General features: G+C 35.6%; 1 protein-coding gene across 1 annotated transcript in view; it reads right to left on the bottom strand.

The window, feature by feature from the left end:
- The window catches only part of DCAF6 (DDB1 and CUL4 associated factor 6), a gene marked incomplete at its 5' end in the record, with an annotated part of 51,880 nt that overhangs the window by 4,020 nt on the left and 22,491 nt on the right, over window positions 1-25,369 (bottom strand). Inside the window, 7 exons of the mRNA XM_010281921.1 lie at window positions 340-428; window positions 2,009-2,165; window positions 8,125-8,263; window positions 19,427-19,745; window positions 19,918-20,001; window positions 20,809-20,924; window positions 24,654-24,759. Coding sequence (XP_010280223.1) covers window positions 340-428; window positions 2,009-2,165; window positions 8,125-8,263; window positions 19,427-19,745; window positions 19,918-20,001; window positions 20,809-20,924; window positions 24,654-24,759 — 1,010 coding nt within the window. The remainder of the gene's footprint in view (window positions 1-339; window positions 429-2,008; window positions 2,166-8,124; window positions 8,264-19,426; window positions 19,746-19,917; window positions 20,002-20,808; window positions 20,925-24,653; window positions 24,760-25,369) is intronic.

Genomic DNA, 25,369 nt, shown 5'->3' with positions numbered 1-25,369 from the left:
GAGATTGCACAAAAAACGCACAAGCCACTCCACAACCAAATTTGCCCTAATATAATACTTACAGAAAAACTTCTAACATTTTAATAAATTATGTTATGTAAATCACTAAAATATGATTATTCATCAGTCAACATTTTTTTATTAAAGAAAAATAATTAAATCTCTGTGTGCTGCTAACAATATAAAAGTTAGCTATTATAAAGGGCAGATTTTTTTTTTTTAATCTAATTCGTTGAACACTAAATGACTCTCTTAATTTAACATCAGTAATTTGCACCAAAGGCTTTTATGGAATTGGAAAATGCAACATTAGTGTGAAAAAGGAGGAAAAGTTCTTACCTCATCCGCAAGTTTTCTGTTAAAAATCTTGGATTCTTCCAGTGGCGACCAAATTTTTATATCATAATCAATACCCGAAGAGGCCAGAACTAGAAGTAATAGTAACTCTAAATTAAATGTGTTATGTCTTTGCCTGTATCTTCTGCACCTAACTGGAGTTGACAATAAATATTTCACTTGAGGCACTTATTTGCAAATGTCAGTTCCCATGCTGAACATACAGCTATGTAATTACTAGGTCTCCATGTGAGATCTGAGATATACATTGCATATTTTTGAATATATATATATGAAGAAAACACATGTAAACATCAAGAGCTTCCTTTTTTAAATTTAAAAAAAGCACCAGAATATACATAAGATAAGAGCAGAAAGTAAAACCAAACCCAGCCATTACTAATTTATTTCTGCTGATGGCCTGATAAGTATATGCATCAACACCAAAGCCTTAGGATTTGCAGACCCAGATACAGACAGAAGCACGGTAATTTCAAACGTATCTTGACATTTGATAATTTCAGTGTATTTCATGTAAATTTATTTGATATTCAAATATAAAGAAGCAATGGATGCTCTTATTATAAGCACTGGTTAAAATATGGAAAAGTTGTAGAACATTCTCTAGATCATCAGAGATCTAGATCTCTAGATCATCAGAACCACTACAGGAATAAAAATTCCATAGAACGGTCTCAGTAACTGGAAAAATGTACAAGATTAACTGTCCTACAAGGAAGATGACCTCTTCACTACATTTTTACTACGACAGGGAGACAGTCACACACCATCAAGAAATCAGTAAACCTACAGGGCATTTTGAAAAGTGCTTCCAAAAGAAGTGTCCAACCTAGCCACACACTCCAAACAGGTACAGGAACAAAATTTCAATTAAGCATTTAAAAGTGCAAGGCTTATCCAATGTAGGGCGTTATTCCATGTTTCTACAAACTGTCCAAAAAACCCCAGCCTCTTCTGCTATTATCGTAACAACTTTATTTGCTTGTTTTGTTACAGCTGACTGTTACTCTATAGCCATGTAAGCTATGAAAAAACAAGTAACAAATACTTTCTTTGACTGTGTCAGAAGCTGCAGAATGATTCAGATTTTCTACCTACATGTCAGAGACACATGATTCCTTCTGTACTTTGGTCCATTTTTTCTAGAAATATTTTCCCCTAAATACAAATTAATGGAATTTCTATTAATTTTATTCATTCTTCTAATCTCACAAAGCCAATGAGACTGAGACACCCACTTCACTCAATTTTTTGAGCAGAGACAAGTGGAGACCAGATTCCAATATCAATTCCCAAAGTGCTGCTGGCATTTCAGTGACCCCGTATTTCCCTCATTAGTGTCATGGAAAACATTTAATGTATCAAGGGGAGCAAAAAATAGAGATTCTTATTACATCTTAACTTTCTATAAATACTATGTCAGTAATATTTTCATTCCAAGATGTTACTGAGTAAGGAGGGGTGTAAGGGCCAAAGGTCTTTAGTAAAAGACAAAACTAAAAGCAGTATTATCTAATTTATATGGGAAAAAATGAACAATAGTTCATTAATAACTACAATGCTCTACTGAGCAAAGCATTTAAGACTGAGCTTTAAAATGCTTTACTACAGATAACCTGAACATGCAGACTGTCAAAAATGATCATCTTACTTGGGTCAAACGGATGAGGTTGAAGACAGTTCACCACATGATTATCAGCTTCCAGGAGCATGAGATGTTCAGCAGTATGTCGATCCCATATAAAAATATGGCCACAGTCTGAACCACTCATGACAAAGTTAGATCCCCAAAAATTAGCTTCCTTTATCTGCAGTAAACACAAAAATAAGAATTACTTTATGAGACTAGCTAGTGGAAAGCACATCAAAGAGCATAGCCCCGTTTCTGCAGTAACAACTGCCTCTGAAGTAAGAGCTCTGCATATGCAGAAACAACATTTAAGAAAATTTAAAGGAAACATTTAAAGAAGGATTATATATTAAAAAAAAAGAAAATTCAGAAGGTTGTAGATCTCCAGAGCAAAGTGGCTGCTAACAGAAAAAAGGAGAGGAGTTGGGGCAGACTGAGCAGTTTGGAAATAAATGACAGCAGATTTGTCACTTTCCAAAGTGACAGGAATGATACTGGAGACAGGGGTATGCGAAACAGTTTTTGGGAAGAGTTCGGTAAGTTACAAGTGCATGACAGGCTAACCCCTGGTGGGGATTTTCCATTTACAGAGGAAGAGGAGACAAGACAGAAGCTTATGAAAACTGGGGGGTGAGAATTAATTGGGTCTGACAGCTTAAAAGGGGTCATGAAATCAAACTTAGGAATTTTTTCTCCCCCCTCTATAATGAATCAGATAAGAACTAAGACTTCTTAGTCCAAGGCCAAAATTAAAGTTACAAGCCACTGAACAAAGAAGGGATGCAGGCAGAAGCAACCCTTCAGCTTCAGCTATTACGGTAAGAGTAGATGAAAGTAGAAGCATCTCTCCCTGCAAGTGGAACCAGTATCATCACAGTTTTCTTGACATAGTGATGACACATTCTATTCCACATGGTTGTTCCTATTGTTACTTTGCTGAGGTATTCGAGCACCTTTGCAAAATGTTTGAAGTGATACAGCTAACATGTGTCACCTATCGGTAGTGTTGCCATGCTATCAGCAAAGAGTACATGTATACATTGCCAACATGAACTTTTTTTTTTTAAATGGGCATGTTGTGTATAAATTTAGAGAGCAAGGTAAAACCTATCTTGCAAAGGCAGTGAGTTGTCTGAGGGCCTACTGTACACACTGAATGTCATTCTAACATCTTGAGACAGTTTATGGAATTTTACTTTCATGGACTGACTAGCATCACACAAATTATATTGATTTTTAAATCACTCGTCAGCACTTATAATTGGGTGATGTTTGTTTTTGGCCTACAGCTAACTCCTCTATAATGTTATCAATAAACACAGAAGTTTGACCCTGGATTATAACTGGCTGCAATTAAAACATCCAAGGAGGACTTCTCTGATTGGAGAGCTGTACATTTGAAGGATGAAACTCTACACCTCTGAGAATAACATGGTAATAATTTTTATTTTTACTTGAAAGATGCAGAAATTAAGAATTTTTCATAAACCAGAAAAGATAGGAGGCAATTCACAAACGGCATTGTGAGTTAAAGTGTACGCAGTTGTCTGTGAGGGAACACAACTGGGCTGGATGTGCTACTGACTGAAGGGTATTGAAGAAAGATCCAAGGTCCTTGAGAAGGCTTCCAGAAGACCAGCCATCTCTCACCGCAACTGTATGGTTTGTTGCAGTGCCTCACAGCCAGCGAGGTGACGCAGACTGCATGCACTTGGGCTTTTCTCTTCTGGCAGCTTCTCCGGGAAGCTCTGACAGCGCTAACCTGATGGAAGGCTTCCTTTGGGGCAGGGGGACCGTCTCAGCAGAGACGGCAAAGGATTCCTGTCGCATTTTGCCTCTCTTCCCCTGCCATCAACGTACAGCCTCTGCCCCTTCCCTCCATGCGATGAAGAGAGCAACAACAACCTCTGGGTAAAAGGAAAAGGGAGGTTTTAGGGAATAGTATGATCATGCTTTAGGCTAGTATACTATATAATGGTTTATTACATCACCTATCTCCCTCTCCTTGTGTGAAGTGCTATAATTCAGTAGGTATTTCAATGCCTTAAGATCCATAAGTATTCATGGATCATCAGCATCATTGTTCTGGATACACATTTGCTAACAGTGCTGAGAACACTTTTCAAATGAAGTGACCATCTCTCCCCTCAAAATGATGAGACTGTCTTGTCCCCGATTCTGAGAATTAAAGAAAATAGCAGATACACTCAATGACAAGTCAGCTAGCTTGACCTGTACTTGACTTGAAAAAGTCTTTGGGAGACAAGCGAGTAGATAAATCTGAACTTTTTTCTCCTCTTTGTTCCCATCCCTCTCTCCAAAACATGGTAGTGTCATAGGAATATAAGAATAATGTATTATCTGATAATAATTGATACATATTAGTTATATTTTTGTATGGATTCATATCTTTATTACTTATATTAGACTATACTATTTTTATTTCTTAAACATTATTTATTTATAAATAATTGGTCATGTAGTAAATGCTGTATTATTTATTGTGTATTTACTAATTCAGTGGGAAAACCCAGACTCCTTGAGTGTTTCACAGATCTGCAATCTCATGAGTTTTGGAACTGAAGGCAGCTGAAGCAGTCTGTCCTATGAAAGAGAGTAGCCTTACAATGAAAATGATCACGTATATGACAGAGAAATTGCAGGCCAGGAAAAAGTGGCAGTAGTATCAGATATCCATTTCCTTGAAATATAATGTTGATATTATTCAACACCTGTTACATTCAAGATACCCGTATGATTACAGCCTGAAAGAATGTGGCTTATTCAATTTCTGAGCCAAAAAAAGCCACCCTAGAATATTTTTTTCAAGAAGCAACTATTGGGCTTGTTAAATGGTGAATAATCTTTCCATGCCAAGGCCTCTCTTGCCCTCCCTTCCTAAAAAGATGTAACCCAAACAAAGCCAAACAATTACCCTGAGCAAACAAGGTCACTCCCTTCACTAATGATTAGAATCTTCTTCAGAAATCACTTCTGATTTTACTCAGAGTAGGACATCAAAATAACCATTGTTAAACTTTTTAAAATAGGAACAGGCTAGGCAGCAGTGTGTTTCACCACCGCTGCCCTACATCATCTGCAGGGTGCGAGGTTAGATGGGATGGCAGAGGGAGGAGAGACATTACTTCAAGAACAGTCAAAACTCAGTCACAAGGTGTGAGCTGAAAGCTCAATGACAGTCAGATGTTTGTGCCAGAGAAAAGAGGCTGGACGTTAAAAATATAATCCTACACACAAGATTACGCTTTAAACAGTTACCAGTACCTCCTGCAACTCTTTACATTGACATACACGGGGCAAACGAGATACCTGTGTAAACAGAAGCTTCCTATGCAGCAGCTTTCAGAGTTCACACAGACGATGTCCAATGTTTGAAGTTTAGCATAAAATAATTTTCTAATTTTGGGTATTTAAGAATATCTCCAGCATAAGGGACAGAATTTTGAGTTTGAGACCATTTACAGAGAATCCTACTATGGAATTATTTTCCAAGTAACACATCATAATAAAGCTCTAAAGGGGACAGTGCCTGCACCCTTACCTTTCTTTTTGCATAATTTTCTCAGAAAACGCACTAGGGAAAAGGACAGAGACATTGTCTTGCTCTGTGCTTTGCCCCAGCTATCTTGATCTAAAAATCACCCTAGTAAAGAATCATATTAGTAAGCTGAACCCTTACTGCTGTTAAAAATATGTACTTTATTTCCAGCACGAGTATGTCCAGTTTTAAATTTCAGGCTTGCTACATCTTTGTCTATAGAATATGTACCAATGATTGCAGTCAGTGCAATAAAGTCATCCCAATGTCTAAAAATAAGCCAGAGAAACTACATTCCTGGATTCTGTAGTGAAAGATGGGTCTCAAATATATTAATCTTTTGTCAGCTTTTGTCTTATAGCTCCTCTTAATATATATTTTTCATTACCCTGGTAGAAATACATCTGAATTATCACCAATAATAAATAACTTTCTATTTTAATTCTCAGTTATGACTCCTTCCTGCTTCCTTGGTATTCTCTAATGTAACTGCTGATTTTACATTTCTAATATTCATAAAAACCTAACTTTAGCACCACATACATTAACAGAATTGAAATTCACATTTTAAAATTTTGTTTTCAAACTCGTATACACACTCAATTCTACTGTATGAACATACAACTTACCCCATTTATTAGGTACACACATGCTCTGTTGAAGAAAGGTTTCTTTGAAGTCAGTATTTTAAAAGGGGGACTTGAGGCTTGGGGTGAGTGGAATAGAGGAAGAATGGCATATATATGAAAGGAGATAAGACTAGGACTGGAGGGAAAAACGGTGAGGAAGACACAGGAGAGACACAGGGCAAAAGGCAAATTTTGAAGAAAAGGAAAAGGATTTTGGGCTCACAAAAGCATTTTTTTTTTCCTCCAAGAGCTAAAGAGAAACGAGAAATCCCACCCCCCATCATTCCACTACCATCATATCCCCTGCTGCCATACTTTCAGGTTTGTTTAATGAAAAAACGGTAACACACAGTAATGACATCATTCGAGTGGTTACGTGGCAGGGATGTGGGTGCTGGACCTAAAAACGTTCCAACCCTGCCAATAGTGCAAGGAAACATGAATATAATGCTACTTATCTTCTGCTTTCTGACAATACAAGATTCACACTTAAAATATGCTTATTAAAAAAATTGTAAGATTGCCAAATCAAGTTCTCAAAAGTAATGGAGTACCAGAATTATTTATTTTGCCTGCATAACCTTAATTCACTCTCATATCTATATCTATATGTGTGTATATATATGTGTGTGTGTAAGTATGTGTATTAAAATAGTTCATGTTATTGACAAGACAACTTTATCCTTGTGCTGCTCAGGTGTGTAGGAAACAAGACCTCTCTATGCTGTCTCCTTCACAAAAGAGAAATACCATTAGCCCTCGCCTTGCAGGAAAGAGGTTATTGATAAAAAAAAAATTCAAATGAACTTTGCCACCACAGAAATCAACAGGGAAAATTACATCATCTTCCATTGTATGCATTCCCCACCATAGGTGCTCATGTGAAACAAAGGCAAAAACACCAACCCACATCCCAGAGAAACCAAACAACAAAATCTGTGAAATAATCTGTATAACACCACACACGCAGATGGAGACTGAATTAAGACCACTTAGGCAATACTAAAACTAAGCTTGCCTAACTACGAAGTGCTGGATGTGATGACTTTTAGACTAATGAGCTTTTGGGCAATTAAAATTAATTTCTGAAATACAGTGCAAAACTCCCTGTCATTACTCAAATTTTGTTCTAAGTCTTGTTGCTTATGTAGACTGAAATGTGCATTTACTGAAGCATTTTCCTCCAGTGTAATCAAAGCCATTCACACAAACTCTAGAAAATTGCTTTTGGAGACAGAGGGTCTGGTCCTCAGATCATCTGCAAAATAATACACCTGCTACTCCTACAGAATACCGCCTAGTACTCAGAAATTCACGTCGTCATAACATGGTAAAAAGCCAAAAAAGAAATAGCAAGAAAAATAGCATGTGTTTCTCATGCACCGCTGCTTTACGAACACAGTAACTGTATTTTTCTTAAAATACAGTATTTTGTATGAAAAAGACAGAGTATCTAGTAGTTACATTACGATTTAATAACTAGCATTATTTCCTTTTTTTAATTCAGAGATGTCAAAACTCTTCAAAAAATGATTTAATCCTCACTTTCCCTTCCGAGATCTTCAAAATTACTATTTAATCTTTACCTTTAAAGAGCTTGGAAGGGAGAGTGAGGATTAAATCATAATTTTGAAGGTAGGCACATTTTATACCACTTAAGCTGACAGAAAAAATGAAAAAGACGTTAAGAAAAATACCCAAGATTTCAAAGGGAGTTAAGGGGAGAGAGTCTTAAACTCAAGAAAACGCAAATGCTTAACACGGTGACACGAGTCACACTAATTTTAGTTTTGATTTAGAGCAAATCATATGGCTTCCAACTGAATCTACAAGAAAAAGTTCTAACAACACATTACAATATCCTTTTTGGCAAACATGTCAATGTGGCAGCTACACTGATTCAGTCCATAAAAGCTGTGCAGTTCCCAAAACAGACAAAGAGTTTGTACCATAGTTCGGGAGTTCCGATGACCTTTATAAACCATCTTTATTAAAGGACGTCTAATATTCAGCGTTTCCAGTTCTTCCATTTCTTTTCTTTCTTTCCTCCTTCTGAAGAGCTCCTGAATGCGGGCTACAGCAGATCGTCTATAAATTGCAGACAGAGAATAGTACTGAAAGTCCATCTCTAAACACTGAAATGGGCTATCAAAAAAGACTATAAAATAATAATTAGGCACTCAAACACACTCGCCCTAAGTTTGGCGCATACATCAACATTATCCCAAATGTAAAATTACAGACTAAGTTTTTCCATCCTGGCTTAGAACAGGAATAGCATGCAAGACAGTGGAATATCAAGTGATGCAACATTTTATTCCCTCTCTGAAGACAAACTGCAGCTGTTGGCAAGATTCACATGCTATTTTATCCTTCAGTGCTAGGAGACATCCTCCACCCATAATGAGGTAGCAAAATTCTGAAGTGAAAAATTTATGCCAAAACAGGAGTTTTTAACATGTAAAAAGTTATTAAGGATCTAGTGCGCTTTCCAGTGTGATTTGGTTTTTCCCCAAAATTTTGTTAAGTGTATTGCCCTTCACTATTTCTGTATGACAAGGCTCAAGTTTTAAACAGCTTTTAAGAAGTTCCTACTAAGGCAAGAGATTATTTAAGATAATTATTGTAGCAACTATCCCATATGTTAGTAGTGAGGGATACAGCTGAAGATTTACTACAATAGCAGAGGAAAAATTAGCTAAATTATATATTTGTTTTGTGAAAGTTTAATTCTAGGAATCTATTTTCTGATTAATCTGGGAAAAGACCCTGGTACCAAATTTTTCCTCTTTAGCTCTTAACTTTGCAGATCCCCATAATTCCAGCTATGACCAAACTGTCACATCCCAGCACCTAACTCTCTTCCATGCGAGGGTTGCTATTAGCTTTGAGGTCCTGAACGCAGTCCAAGGGGAACGTCACTCTCAAGAAGGAGCAGGTACAGATTTTAGCAGAATGCAAGAAGTCAAACTACTACAGGAATTTGTATGATCCTGAAAAGTAAACCGAGCCAGAACTGAATATATTTGCAACCTCAGGAAACTGCTACCAGAAAGCTAGTAACCTGAATTTGCCCACCAATAATGTGGTATGGTGTTTTAGTCACTGATCCTACAGACTCATGCAACAAGTCCTCTTTTCCAGAAAAAAACCCACCAGATCTATCTCATAACTACTTCTCTCAGCCAGTGGTCTGCTTAGATTTTTGTTTCATTTTTGTCATAGGAGAAAGTTGGACCAAAAAAATTAAGGTAAAGTAAATGTTATCCTACAGCTAGGCACAGAAGGAAAATGAATGCAAGTAATGAGTCATTAATACAGTTTAAAAAAAAAACAAACCAAAACTAACTGAAACAATAAAACAAACTACAAATTGTCATACTAAGATCATCTAATACGGGTAAGCTTTTAAAAGCTATTTTAATACTTATTTTTAATAGAAACTAGAAGAGCACTAGAAGAGAAACTAGAAATAGAAATATAGAATAATATAGTTTAATAGAAACTAGAGAAGAGCACTAGCCAATAGATCCACTTAACAGTGGACTATTTATTATAAGACATTTCTTAGAAGTTTGGCTAGCATACAAGCCCAGAAAAAACAGACTACTACTTCCTTTGTGAGAGTTTTCTATCCCCTCAAAATCTCATATCTAGGCAATTTTCTAGTTCCTCCTTCTTATACTACACTAAATATACTGTATTTGGTAGTTAGTCCTTATAATACATGGAATCTCAAATTTAATCTTCAACATATTTAAGAAGAGGATTCTTTACAAAGTCTTCATACAATGGAGGGGGAAAAAAAGAAGCCCATGTTATTTATCTACTGTGCTTTAAAGATCACAGTTTACTTCTATGTGAAGGAAAAAGAAGGGTGGCATGTATATGATAGGCTACATAAAACACTTACAGAAACTTTAAACAATTATTTGTACATATTTGATTTTGTACTGGTTTTTAAAAAAGATGGGTTTTGTGTGAGAAAGTAAAAGCAAGAATCATGTAATAACAACTACTCTGCTACCAACCCCATCAGTGATCACACAGCTCTGGAAACAGCACACAGAGTTCTTCAGCACAGTAAAACCCTTTTGGTTTCAGAAGCACACCTGCTAGCCTTACACCCATCACTCACTGTGATTGCTATTTGTACATTCAGTGTATTTATCCACATTAATTAAATAATAAAAGATGTGCAGTGGAAAAGCTGAGAAGTTAAACATCATTAGGATTGACAAAGCAGTAGACTTGTCTAGCTCTTTCAGAGGGACTACTTGCTAGATAGCAGTAACAAGTCTTGGGATTAGAAGATGGTATTAAAGTAATTAATTGGTAACCCAAAGTAGTTTCTTGTGTAATTTTTCATCTCAGCATTTCTCAAAAAATTAATCTCCTTCTCTAAATTACCCTAGGCTTGAATGCAGATATTACAAAAACACCTCAATGCTATTCAGCAGAATCATGCATTTTTAAATAAAAGCACAAGCACAGAAGCAACTTTTGGTAAAAATTGTCTTTCAACTAAATTCAGCTCTGAATTTAAAATCCCAATTCTGTGTCTTATTTTAAGATGCATGAATGGATTGATATTTAGTTATCTTGTAAAGTCAATGATTACCTTTAACAGGGAGAACGCAGGCAAGCACACATGGCTATAACTGTGATACTGTTATCGGGCACTCTAGTAACATACTGCTAAAATCAGGAACCTGGCAGAGGCAAGTCTTGTCCAGAAAAGATAAATGTGAGCCCAATCTAATGACATATCAAACCAAAGAACATTACAGGAAGAAGGATCCTCTCCGAGAGGTATTACTTTTCCATAGCTACAGACTTTTTATACATTTTAAGTCACACACACACACACACACAAAAAAATCCCAAAAAACTAACATATTTGTTTTTGTAGCTTTTTAATTTTCATTTGCATTTGTGATAAGCAATTCCTGTCTGTGCCAACATAAACTTAGATAGTAGTCTAATCACTTGGAGCATCAGCAGATACAGAAGCGCACTGGGCAATTCATACTGTTCAGCCTAAGCTAAGCCTGACTAATTGCTGCTGCGTCCTTTCCAAACTGTGTACTCCTCCAAGCACAAAATGCCAGATAATAAAATTTATGCACATTGTGTTGGCACTCCTCAGGCAACTCCATCAATTGACACAGTTCTATTACGTATTCACATTCAGGCATCAAATAACAAAGATGCCTGTGAAATGTTGGATATAGATTGATGTTATTAATTTTACGGTATAGAAAATGTTAAATCTTGTAAAGCCAATGAAACTGAACTTTGTTTTACTTATGCCTTCATACTATAGGTAGTGCTCTGACTTCAGAATAATTCAGTACTACTGTCTGGTCTGCAGGTATAAAGCCTTTTTAAGTGTGTTTTGCCAAATTTTGTGCTACCTTAGTGCAATATCTTGCAATAAAGTTGGTGTGTGTAGTCTCAGTAAGGTTGAGCCCAAGATGATGTATTGTACTTCAATGGAGCGTGCCTTGTGGAAAGATATTTTTTAAATATTACTTCCAAAAGTAAGAATATAGACATGAACCAGAGCAGAACTTTTCCCTTATGATCAGCCTTGTTTGAAGTCTTCAAAGTTGATTGTTGTAAATACTAATTATCAAAAGCCTGTTTAAATTAAGCCCTAGATGAGTGGAATAGGGATTTCGAAGTGAAGCCATTATATTCTTTCAATTAAGCATAGGTTCAAAATAAAAAAAAAAAACAAACCCCAAAACCACAAAAACCCTGTGATGCAGCTGATCCACAGCTATGTATTATACATAGAGAGAAATGGAAAAGATGTAAATATGTGAGTTAAGCCTTAAAAAGAAAAAAAAAATTAAAAATTGTCACATGGGGCATTTTCTGTATGCTTAGAAATTCTGAAGTGTAATAAGGAATTTTTAAAAAACAAAAATCTATGCAATTTGCACAATTAAATAACTTGTTTGTTTCTTAAAGCACAATGTGTCACGTATTGAGAGAGAGAGAGCGCGTGCGCATGAGCTGCAGACCTCAGTCCCCAATCTATGTCACTCAACAATTTCTGGCTAACTAGCCCTGCATGTTTTAAGAGAGCTATGCTCATTTACTAGTTAGAAGAGAGATGGCCAAAATTAATGATATGTAGATCCACCAACTGAATCTGTAAACAATCTACAGGAATTCTGCTACAAACTTTGTGCCACTAGAGGTCCAGAGTGGGTGGCTGCCATAAAATTAATCTGGTACCCTAGATAACCCGGCTTCTTCCAAACACCATTGCCGCAGACCAATCCTCTCGTGAGCTAGGTTGCAGCAGTTGGCTGCACTAAAGCTCACATGTACTTGCTTCCTTTTCCCCATCCTTCTTGTCTCAGCTCTGTATTGAGTACTGAGCTCAGTATTGATTCCTCCAGGATTAAGGATTTTTGTCACTTCTTAAATTACCAAATTTACTTACACACAGACAACATTGTCTCTTTTTGCCAAGCTCCAGAAAACCTGGTTCCTTCTCTCTTTCAAGTTAAGACTTTTTTTCCCCACTTATTGTCATCTTCTCATTTGAACTATTTTCCCTATCCAAAACAATTGCAGGGAATTAATGGCTTATAACCATTAATTTAGAACCTGCTTCTCTGATGCCTTATGGTAATTTCTTCATTGACTGTGTAGAGGAATCCACCTGCCAGATGCCATGCTTCTGGCTAAGAATTCCAACCGCATGTCTTAACAAGCTGGCTATCATCACCAAAGTAAAATCCAGCTCAGGAAGTTGACTAATAAGCCATTATACTGGTCTTTACCTCAACCCATGATTTCTCTCACTATTTTACGCTTCTGATTTTCTTCCCCATCCCAGTGGGGAAGTGTGAGCTAGCAGCTGTGTGGGGCTGAGCTGCCTGCTGGGGCTAACCCAAACCCACCATGTTAAAATATATCCCTTTTCTAAATATCAAGATTTGAGTATATTTCTGATTTTAATTACCAAATTACCATGTTCCTTTAGAAGGCTCTGAACCTATGGAAGAGATTTACTACTGCTGTCAAATTTCAAACATTAAGATAGTTCAAAAACAAGGGCAAAACCATCACGTTAACAGCACGCTGAGTCTACCCTAAAGCCCAAGTTATTGCACTGCTGATTATATGAAAAGAAGTGTTTAACATAATGCATCCCTAAGTCATTTCCTGGCCTTCCAACACAATCAATGTTTCAACTATTCTCAGCTACAAAACATATTTAAATTTTCACCTGATACACTGCAGAATTACAACAAAAATCAGAGAAAAATATACTGATTAAAAATTCTATGCTGAATGCATCATTCATTTTCATATTAAATTCATAGCAATATGAAACAAATATTCCCATGGGCTGTGCTGAAGAGCTAAAGAACTCCATGGTAAGCGTGTTTAATATAGAAAGAATGCCTATCGTGAAATTTAAAGTACAAAAAGTACACAGATTCCTGAACCTTTAAGGAAGCTGCCAAGTTAAATCCATGTATTCCAACTGCAGCTAAGATTGGAATATAAGATAAAGAAATACATGTCTGCATTATTTTCCTGTAAGAATTTAAAATATAGCTAAGTCTTTTATGAAACCACATCCTGAGTCTTTTTCCTTTCCAGCCATACAAAGCAAAGATGTTAATTTTCATAATTAGAATTATTTTGTGTCATTTCCCCTATATATTAAATCATATTAAATCACAGTACATAGTTTCTCCCTCTTACAGCATGGGGCCAAACACAATCACTCAAATTGCCTTATATGTTCCTACAATTAATTCACTCAAGTATTTCAATGAGGAATATGAGATCAAGTGACTTTTTCATTAAAAGAAATATTGTATAACATTTAGCATGTATCTTGCTAAATATGTATTATCAAATATAGCTTTAATAAATATGCTCAGTTCCAATAAATATGCTCAGTTCCATAACCGTGTTCAGGCAAAAAATATAAACAGTTTTGATAAATGTACTCTTATACTTTTGTCCAGAACTGGGTGTTCTCTACTATCAGACAAAGCAAGTTAGCAGTGGCACATGCAAATATAACACGTTCCTCAGCAGCTGAATAAAAAAAGGTATTTGCTTTTCACAAACTACACACTTTTCAAATTCCATTAATTTCTAAGGCACACAATAAAAAGGTTAACAGGTTGTTAAATGTATACACTGCCATTTCTTCTCAATTTCCATGCAAGACATGCAGCTAAACATAACTCAAGCAATATGCTCTGTAACTTACAGCATTTAAAGTACAGCAATTCTTAAAATGCCAGTTAGATATGGAAAACAAGAACCTGATAAATCCATTATATGGCAATAAAAAGGAGGAGGGGAGGAAGAAAATAATTAATTACCTCATTATTCTATCACCTATCGCTGTTCCTCTGATATTATATCTAGTAAAGGGAACAACAACTGAAGTCATTCAAAAATGCTAGGTATCATGTTTTTAAAAGATTAGCATCTATTACAAAATGTGCTCTACGTATTTGAATGAGAAGACTCCTTCTCCTCAATGTGTTAGTATATGAGACTACTTTGATTTAATTAAAAATAGTATTCAGATTACATAACAGTACACAAAGTTGATCTTACAAAATGCAGTAATTCTTCATAGATCATAGCAGAAGTGGAAGCAGCTGCATAATCATTTCCATTTTATATTCATATTTGTTTGAAACGTTAACCTACTAGTTTAACATTTTCCAAGCTTAGCCTCTGCTCATAGATCAGCTTCTGCCAAAGTCCAAACAAAATTAATTCAGTCATTTAAGTAGGAAAGCAGCCCTCAGGGAGTTGTTTTGACTAATTTGTGAAAATTAAGGTCAATCCATTAAAAACTGCACTCTCTGTGCACGAAGAACATACATTTTGCACAGATTCCCCCCTCTCAGATTACAAAGTATAGTGCTAAGGCAAGCCATATTATCCATTTCTGTTACAACTAAATTTGCTGGACTTAGTAAGTTTTAAAGAAGAGACACTATATGCATACTTCAAGACTTAAAAACCTGCATATCTCCTCATATTTGTAAGAGAGCAGATCTTTTCCTGCGGATTCCCTAAAATGGCCAGAAGGTTATTTCCTCTGTGTTCTGCTGTTTCATTTTTTTAAATTTAGAAATATTCTGTGCCATTCCTTACACATTTTGTTAAAAAGGGCATGTATTGACTACTCCAATGACAATAAAAAAAAAACCCCAAACTATTTGGCTTCTTTTAGTCACTGATCTTCACCATTCTGATAGTAATTTTCAGTAGATACAGAAATGCTGCAGAAAAATTTCTCAATTACTTCTTTCAAACAAATGTCCTTCTGTGTCAAAACTATTCCTAGCTGATTCCTAGTCAACGTTCAGCTGACTTAGCCAATTTATCACCCAAAGGATTGTGGTGTTTCTATGCATTTTGCTGCTACGATTCCAAGTCCTGTTCAAAATACTGAAGTAGGTACAAACTTTTGTGTTTCTGTGTCTGTTGCATAGTCTTTCCCAACCGTTCAAATTTCAGGTTAGTTGGTGAGAAGCTATCTATCCTCATTGTGTTTTGAGATTTATAAGCATCCACAAGAAGACATGAAGTCCCTTCTATCTATTCTTAGATTATTTAAGAGAAAGAAAAAGACCCAATCCTCAGTTTGAAAACATGAAAAGTTGGATTTATACCCAAACAAAATTCAAATAACAGAAACTCTGTAAACATTAGATTTGCAAAATGGACAGCATTCTGTTCATAAATCTGAAATCTACATCCATCTTACTAAAACTAAAGTGACCAGTGGAGTTGACGCAGGAGGAAGTTCTCCATTTATTTAACTGCAGGTACTGCCAACATAGCTATCAAAAGGGTATTTCAGCCACTACTTTTCCTTAAGAAGTTTAAGATCATGATTTCAGAGTATAGAAACAAAGTCTACCCTTCCTTTCCTCAGTGGAGAAAGTTGTACTTTACACTGGGAAACTGAGACAGTTTCCTTTATCTTCATTTCCCCAGCTGAGGAGTTTCTCCTCAATATAAACAATAGCTAGTTATTATGTATATAAAAAACACAACCTAAAGAAACCTAAAATTGGTTGCAGATAAAACTAGTAATGCTATATACTGGAAAAGGTTTATTAGTCAAACAGCTTTTAGCATTCTGTTTCAGAAGGCTACACCTTCTTTTTTATTCCTAGAGAAAAATTAAACATTTTTTTGTCACTGCATAAAATAGGTTCACAAAAGGTAGGTTATTGCAGGCTAGCCTTATAACATTCTCCAGAAAGGAATAAAAAACCCCAAACAAAAAAGCCCCAAGGCAACTCCCTCCTAGATATCCTAGAGAGGAAAAAAACCTACGTTATTACTTCTATATTAATGTCATTAATTATCTTATAGGATGACACATTGGAAACCAAATTACTAGATAAACTTGAGAAAATGAGATTTAGTAAAGCAATTGTTAGGAAACACAATTTCCTAAGTGAGAAAAGAGAAAACGTAAGCCTTTAGGAAGCATACTGGTGGAGTTAAGTACCAGTCTTGCTAATAGTCTTTGACAAAAATGTAGGACTGTACTCCTGCAGTGCATTGAGGACATGAGGTTGGGTAACTTTATCAATACAAAGGGGACTGTAGGACCTTGAGAAAAAGAGGTGGGTAGAAATTCAGTAGCATAAAATTGACAGTCATACACTTCTGAGCCTCCTTCTGGTGAAAGATAAGAACACGTTAATTACAGATGGCAAAGTAGGAAAGACTTCAGTGTACCAAGTGATCTTGTGCCTGACCACAAAGCCACCGCTACGAGACAGCCATAAGTAAGAGAGCAGAAGGATATAAGTACAGCTCACTTGTGTCTCAGAGAATCTTCTCTAGACCAAGAGTAATACTCATACTATTAATCCTAAGAAAATTCAAACAGCACAGTGTGCATAATTCTGGACTACCATATTCACGAAAAAGTGGAACATGGAGGAGCACAGACAGGAACCAGCATGATGGCATGAAACGACACATTTTTACTGCGAAGAGTAAGAAAAACTTGGCATTCTTAGTCTAGTGAGACAAAAGCTGAAAATGGGGCAGGATGAACGTCATTCAAATGATAAGCACTGGGCACAAAAAAATTATTTCAAACCAGTATGTTAGCTCAAAACAAAGTTACCGATTTCAGTCAATTTATACCCACAATAGCAGCAGTGTTTTGAGGTAGCTTCCCACTAGTTAAGGGGCCAGGGGGATTTTATATAAATTTCATCAGTTCATGAAAGGGATTCTATGCTATAACAACTGTTGTAGTAGTGGAAAGGACTTTCAGTTCTTTTCACTCTATTTCATATGAGATATAAATACTAAAAGGGCTCATAGCTAGCCTTTAAGACCACTAGTGCCTACTTTCTCTCTGGAAATCCAAATTCCTTTGAGCACACATACAATGTCTTACTTTTGTTCAGTATCTCAAGAGGGAATTTAGAAACTCCTGAAACTAGAAGAATAGGAGGGAACATAATGTAAATGTGTATCTGACTGCTCAGAAGTTAAACTAGAAAACTTCATTGCTTGCACGCACACAAAAGCAGAACAAAATTAATCGGTCAGGGATTAAACCTGAGTAACAAAAGCTTGGAAGCAATCCTAAACCAGTACTGACTACACAGCAACTTTTGTCAGATTTTATTTGGGGAAAGAATAAGGGAACAGTGGGCTGCATAAAGAATTTTAATTTTATCATTAATGTAGTTGAATGATCTTTCCTATAGGATAAATTTAAACTGCTACAGGAATAAATGTCAGTGCACACAAAGAAGGTAAAAAAGCATGTCAGATGAAGTGTAACTACATTGAAGACGTCCCCACTAGTGGGAAATTGTAACAGCTATATGATACATTCTTATTATATTACTACAAAAACTATTACATCATAGATACAACATTAAGTGTATGAAAAGAAGCTAACAATCCTGCTCAAAAGCAGAAATGGGATTAAAATTGCAGAGTTTTTCCCAGCTTGCTCTTCAATCACTAGATAGTAATGAACATTGTCTTTGCAGTAGAAACTATTTCTGCCATTAGATACTTATCTACAATTACTTAGTATTGCATGGAAAGTTAATGGATTAAGACGGAATCTGTATATATTGGCTTTTTCATAAAAACCATCATATAGTGAGCAGAATTACTTGTGCTATGTAGTAAGCAGCTATTGACTGTTCTTTTTGTCACTACTGACAATGTGGTGGCTCATGACTTTTTTAACTGAAGATTATTCAAAACCTTTTCTATACACAACTTAAATTCTTTCTGATTTCCTAGTGCATACATATTGTAATGCTTCCTGTAAAAAATTTGCATTGCTAGTGTAAGAAATTAATAGCAAGATAACACTGCCTTTGAACAGGATAGGAGCAAAGTTAAGGCATCTGACAGTAGGTTACATAACATCTAAAACAAGCTAAAAAAGTATTTTCTTAAGCCTAACAATAGAGATGTTGTTTAAGTAATTATTACAGCTTTTAAAAAGTTCAAGAATTTAAATTAGTGAACAAAGATATTAAACCAGCGACACCAAACTGGGGGCTAAGTTTACTGAATGATCAAATAAGTATGCACAACTGTTTATATTATACCAGGACAAAAATACACAAAGCTTACTAAATGCATCTTATATTAATGACGACAACTAGTGATCCACCTTTTTTTTTTTTTACTGCCATACATACTGATATTTAATAACCACCAAAAGGAAAAGGATTACAGAGTTTCTTCTTCAGAGAAAAAGAAGAATGAAAAATTGAACACATCAGTCTTGATGTATGTACTACAGACAAACACAGCATTGCTGAACAACAGCGAAAAGCTCTTGCTTTGTCAAAGTAAGAACACCTGAAGTACAGTTGAAAGAAAATGTAGACAGGTCCCTGTACCCTGTACACAAATTTATAAACTTTCTATACTTATGACTACAGGGAGAATAATAAAAAATGAACTGCAAATATTTAGCACTGGGGTATTCAGCAGGCAAGAAATAAGCACAAGCAGGTATTAGATCTGTAGGAGCTTGCCTGGATAGGAGGGAAAAAAAATAGCTGTACATATCTTACATATAGGCAAATTAGACTCAGCCATCAAGCTCCTGGCTAGTTGTCAAAGAACAACTTATTTTAATTAAGGATATGAGGCATGGGTTTCTAGATCTTCCATTCAAAAAAATGCATTTTGCCTAGCAATAGCAGAGATAAGTATTCCCCTAACCTGTGTCCTGGTCCTCCTCGATACCTTGCCCCTGGGATCAGAACAGGATCATCATCACTGTCATCAGTTTCTTGGAGAGCTGAGGTCCTGGTAGAGGACTCGTCCGGAGCAAGCCCTGAGGATTCTGGGTTTGGCTGAGGTTCATCGTTTGCAGCAAGCGAGTTGGCAGTGGATTCAGTACTTTGACTTGAAATGTCTTGATTTGCACTTTTTTCGCAGGAGGCTTCTTCTTCTACATTTCCAGAGAGAGCATCAACACTGGGGCCATTTTCTTCTGGTTGGATTCCAGAATGCTCAGGACCAGGTTTATCTAACACAGCTAACAGAAAATATTGAGAAAAATAAGCCACAGCATTACTGATTATAGCTTATTTTAGAAGACATTTTAAACACTCACAGAAATTAAATTATGCATATTGAGTTTATATTGGAAATCTAGTTTTTCATTCTCCACTTCTTCATATAGCTATTGAAAGAGTACAGATACATACTTGCTTCTGTCATCTCTACAGTTTCATCTGTAGTTTTCAGTTCTTCAGCACTTGCATCTTCCCTGTAAGATTCATCAGGAACTCCTGAATTAAAAAAACTTAGTATTAAATCACATGATTTCATTTAGATGCACATCTATAATGTAAGTAAATCTAAATGATACTAGTACTTGTAGATCAAATCAATCCACTCCAAAGTCCACGTGTCACTACTGAAATCTCAGATACTAATCACATAGACTCAGTATATATAAACTTATCTAGTTGCCCAGGTCAATATACTAACAAAGAAAAAAGTATTTCTTTCTTGTTCCTTAATATACTTAATATCCTATGCTGTAAGAACTTTAGCTGCAAAAATAGCATTAATACTCTTTAAACAGATGATCACTTACAGAAAGTTACTATTTCTGAAGACAGAAATTAAGTTATCCCTCTATTAAGAGGGATTAGGTGTTTTTGTTTGTTTGTTTGTTTTGGTTTTTTTTTTTTTTTTTTTTAAATTTCTCAGGAACCAGTCATTTGACCTGACTGCCCTTTTGGCAATGCACTGAGCAAGACAACCACATGTAACAAAATACCTAGCACTCATTTATGACTGCAAAGTGCAGTTTTCTATTTTTTGATACAAACTGGGGCAGAATATGTCCTTAAGAAAAAAGAATATGGTTTTTGGAACTAAAGACAGGATAAGTTAATTTTGTTTATATTTATTTGCAACTATCTCAGGTTGGTATCTTTTTCTTTCCTAAAAAAACCCATGGTCTATTATGGCTCTATTCTGCCTTCACATGCACGTGTATGAGACTCTCATTGTGTTCAATGGTAGTGATGAACCCAACGAGAGCAGAATTTTTACCTTAACATTACAGAAATAATACTGTATCTTACTTGTTTCTTCATCTTCAAGCCCTGATTCTTCTGAGGCTTTTGTTTTCACAAAGTCTTCTTGGCCTTCAGTTTTGCAATGACTCCCACTCCCTCTAGAGCTTGAATTTGTGCTGCTCCTGGCAACATAACATGTAAAACCCAACAATTTAGAAATAATGTAAATTGGTAAAATCATTGCAATAGAACAGCCTGGCCATCATCATCTTTCTCACTGCAATCTCACAACTCAATAGCTCCTGGCTGCAGCTACAACTAACAACCTTCACAGCAATTTCAAAATTCTCTTTTATTATGTCCATCATCCCACATTTTTTCTCTGTATCACAGAACCCTGTTCTCTCCTTCCTATCTTTTTTTTTTTTTTTACTTTTGAACCTTTAAAGGATTGCTTCATTGTTGTTCAAAATATTGTGAGAACTGAGAAGGATTTGCTCTCTTTCACTATTTACACATTTTTTACATGTATAAATGATCACAGATCTTATCAAAGGTATTACAAGCTGTTGCCTAAGCACTAATACATAATCTTACCCCATCCAATTAAAAAACCGATTCAGACAAAATTCTCCAGGTTATCCACCATTAACTATCATTCCTGTACCTTCTGAGGCACGGACTTCTGATGTCAGCTTTCAGTCCTCAAAGTTTTGTTATTTCTCAAGATTTACTATAAACTGGTACTTGAGATTTACTCCCTATTCACGTTTAAATAATTATGGTGGAACACCAATTTCTGTTTACAATAAGGAAAATCATTCCTCAGTAAATATGTAACACTGCTGTTCTGAATGTCCTCAAAACTAATGTTTTCAGACTCTCTAGAAAAGATCTTATTTTAGGAAATGCAAAGCCTTGTTCCTGAGCTCTCCCATTCTCTCCTGTCCGACATCTGTGTTGTGGCCTCAAACTTAGGCAAATCGCTGGACAAAACTGCAAACAAAAATGAGTTATGAGAATTAGAAGCATGATTCTCAAGAATTTAGACTGTACTGTTACAAGTATCTTCTTACCTTTGTAAGTTACAACTAAATTATTTTATATACTACATTGCTAAAAGCAGCACAAATCATGCTTAGTGTAGATTCTTGAGAATCCAGTCTAGACTTCAGTACTTCTACTTTTTTTACATTAAATTTGACAGCTTTTACTCATCTTGATGAGCAATAGTCTGTTTCATTGCTGTACTGGATTTAGAGTATGTAGAAAATTTTTGTTAGTGCTTACAGTATTTATTCTACATCAAGAATTTTCAGCATGGTTTCTGAATGGACAGACAAGAAAGGTACTGCTAGACACGACGTCCGAGGATCTTTGCTATTTCATGGCTCATACGATATAATAGCTTTTATGAACTTAATCACCGTATAAGCACTACGATTTTTTTTTTTTTTTTTTTACTCTTAGGAATCTACTTTCTAGCTCAATGCTAATTCACATTCATGTATTACTCTGCTTTAATTTTTATTTCAATGTTACTTTTCACACCAGCAGTTACATGAAGAGGATGTTTTTGAGAGAGAAACATAACACCCTGTGCTTGCGTTACATTAAGCCCTACTATCTGCTTCTGTAGCAGGTTTTCTGTTTCCCCAGTTCTCTGCATAACCCTTCTTTGAACCTCTGCCAATTTGAATCAGTTTTCTCGAAAGCAGGACAAAGATTGCACACAGCATTCTAAGTCAAAAAGCAAAGCAGAGTCGAGCAGCTGCACCAGTAATTCTCACCCTTGGCTGAAGCCTCCCAACGGGTGACATCTAAGATCATAGTTGCCTTTCTGGTAGCTGCATTATATTGAGAATGAAATGACCGGTAGGTCCATGTCTTCTTCCATTTCATTTTCACAACACTCCCAACCTCTCAGATTAAGTTTTTGTTATTTGTCCTCAGCTGCATCATTTTGTTGTATGGAATTGCATCCTACTTCTATTATTCCATTCTCCAGCACAACGTTTTTATTTAGTCTCTGAACTGACAATGCCTTGCAACTTTGTCCTGCTAGGAAATGCTTCTGTGTCTCACTACCCACACTACACTACCCCCTATAAAAACTCCATTAAGTTAGTTTACCACCATATTCAGTTTCTTTATTGATATATCTGTCCCCCCTTGAACAGAAGCTCAACATGCATCAAGTATCACATACTTTCTGGAAATCCAGACAGCGTCTCTCTATTACACCATCTATGTTTCTAGAACCCATTATTCTCTCAAACCAAAGGTATTGAATCATGCACATTCTAGTTCCCATAATTTTGGTTTACTTCCCATGTACTGCTTGTTTTAATATGCTTTTTATCAGAACTGTCCTAAATCTGTGAATAATGCTACCATTAGTCTTAAAAGATCATGATGTTTAGTCCTTCATTCTCCTTTGGTATTATATTTTATGTTTGTCATTCACATGGTGCTAACATGTGGCCCAAGAGATTTGTTACAATACTTGCTACTAGACAGAATATATATGTGAAGTTAAGTTTTAGTAGTTTTCACTTAGACTTTACTTCCCCAACTACAGATTTTTGTAATGAGTAATTTTCCTGTCCCTAATCTCCATTCCCTGTACATTCTATTTTTTCCTAATATTGTTTTTGAGATAGTTGTTCATTCAAATTTTCCACCTTCAGAATCACTTATATCATTAACTGTTTGAAGTGTAAAATGCATTTTTCAAATTTTGTTTTAAAATAAAGTGTTAATGTTGTTTAATAAAATTTGTTTTCTGTGGTACAGTGGTAGTAATATTTTATTATTAGATTAAAAAAACACTAGAACAAATGGACAAAACATTTGCAAATGCTCTGTTCCTCTTGTGCAGTCTGCCTACGCTAAAACATTAAACAAAGATGACTACAAAACTAAACACAGAATTAGTTAAAAGCATTACAGCAAAACTAATACTTTCACAGCTTGCTGGATTTGGACTCTAAACAGTCTAATAGATTGGTTGAATATATTTGTTACAGTATTTCAGATTCACATGGGCAAAGACTTCATTCTTGTGGAAATACACAGATCACTGTTTAAAGTTTCCAAACTGCTATGCCCAAGGTGTATATTTTATATTTAAAGCCACAGCACTTCAGAGTAGCTAAATGTGGTGGATTCCTGCCCCCTCCCAGTAACAAATGCCAGCAAGCATTTCTACTTACTGCCTTCTACAATAATTTTGAAAACATAAGCGAAGGAATAGAAGTAAGAGGAGATAAAATACAGACTGTAGTTATTTTGGGGGATCCCGAGATGTTCTAGTGACAGACTTCGATATAAAGCCAAGTAAGTCAGGCCAGTTAGACAGTACACATTTATTATCTAAAAATGATGCCATCACTGTAATATCTAAGCAGTCCACAAAGTTGATATCTTAACCATATGCATTCATCAACACTCCTCAGACACAGAAATACTAATTTCACTGTTTTACAGCTTGGGAACTGTGCCACAGAAAGACTAATTTGCAGAATACCATATAAGAAGTCTGGTAGAACAGAGAATTAAGCACTAGCCCCTGGACCACCTTTCCATCACTGTACTACCCTGCTTTAGTAAGACAGTGAACACTAACATTATGCTAGGGTTTGATGAAGATAGCATGTTTCAAATTATGTTAACATTAAAAAGATTCATAGTAAATATCACAAAAAAACCTCTTGCATAACTTTCATGTTAAAAGTATGATTGTTTTATGTTCTGAATGCATTAAGGACTACAGACATTTCAAACTGTCTATATACATCTAAAAATAGAAATACACCATGCAGAAAAATAATTTATCTGTATATATGCTAGATGAGTGTTAGTGATATGTGCTGATCAATAACCAGCTAAAAACAAAATTAACTTCTTACCACTCATCAGTGAAGTCCAGTTTTATCGTGCTTGTAGTCGTTCCTTCTGTACTGTAGTGCAAACTTAAAACTGGTTCACCTGTTCCTGTTCGTGGCTTATCACTCTCTGTAAATATGGGGTTGATAAAGTTTGGATGGGCATCAGTAATATACATTAAGCTGTTACAATTCTAAAGATTCATTTAATTATCCTAACAAAGGCCAAATGTGGTAGTAACATGTACAATGTCTATTTAAGATCTCTTACAGCCCAAGCAAAAAGTTAAAAAGTTTCAGAGTAAACACACCAAATTTGCAATGCTTTAAAAATGGCCTAAAATTATTTGTATTTATAAGAGCAAAAAAAGAAGATGCTGTCCTTCAACATGCAGGTAAAAAAACCTGCAGATAGGTATGTGTACACACAATATTATCCTTTATAAGCAGATCCCTTTTCTATCAAGTATATTAATAATAAGAATATAAAATGTTTTTGGAAGTGGTGTTCAATCTATTTAATAAATACATATGAAAAAATGATTGTGAGATCTAGACACAAACAGTGGTCTAGAAAAATCACAATCCCATTTACTTTTTTTTCTACTTAGAACCCACTCAACTACCAATATCCTTAGACCTGCTGTAAATTGTCAGCTAGTTGTCATAAGAACACTGTAAATTCATGTTCTGAGTGCTTCAGGTTTACAAAAATTATATATTATATTACAATATATAAT

Source organism: Phaethon lepturus, unplaced genomic scaffold (genome assembly GCF_000687285.1).
Source record: "Phaethon lepturus isolate BGI_N335 unplaced genomic scaffold, ASM68728v1 scaffold16532, whole genome shotgun sequence".
Lineage (NCBI taxonomy): Eukaryota > Metazoa > Chordata > Aves > Phaethontiformes > Phaethontidae > Phaethon > Phaethon lepturus.
This window is presented reverse-complemented; position numbering and strand designations above follow the sequence as displayed.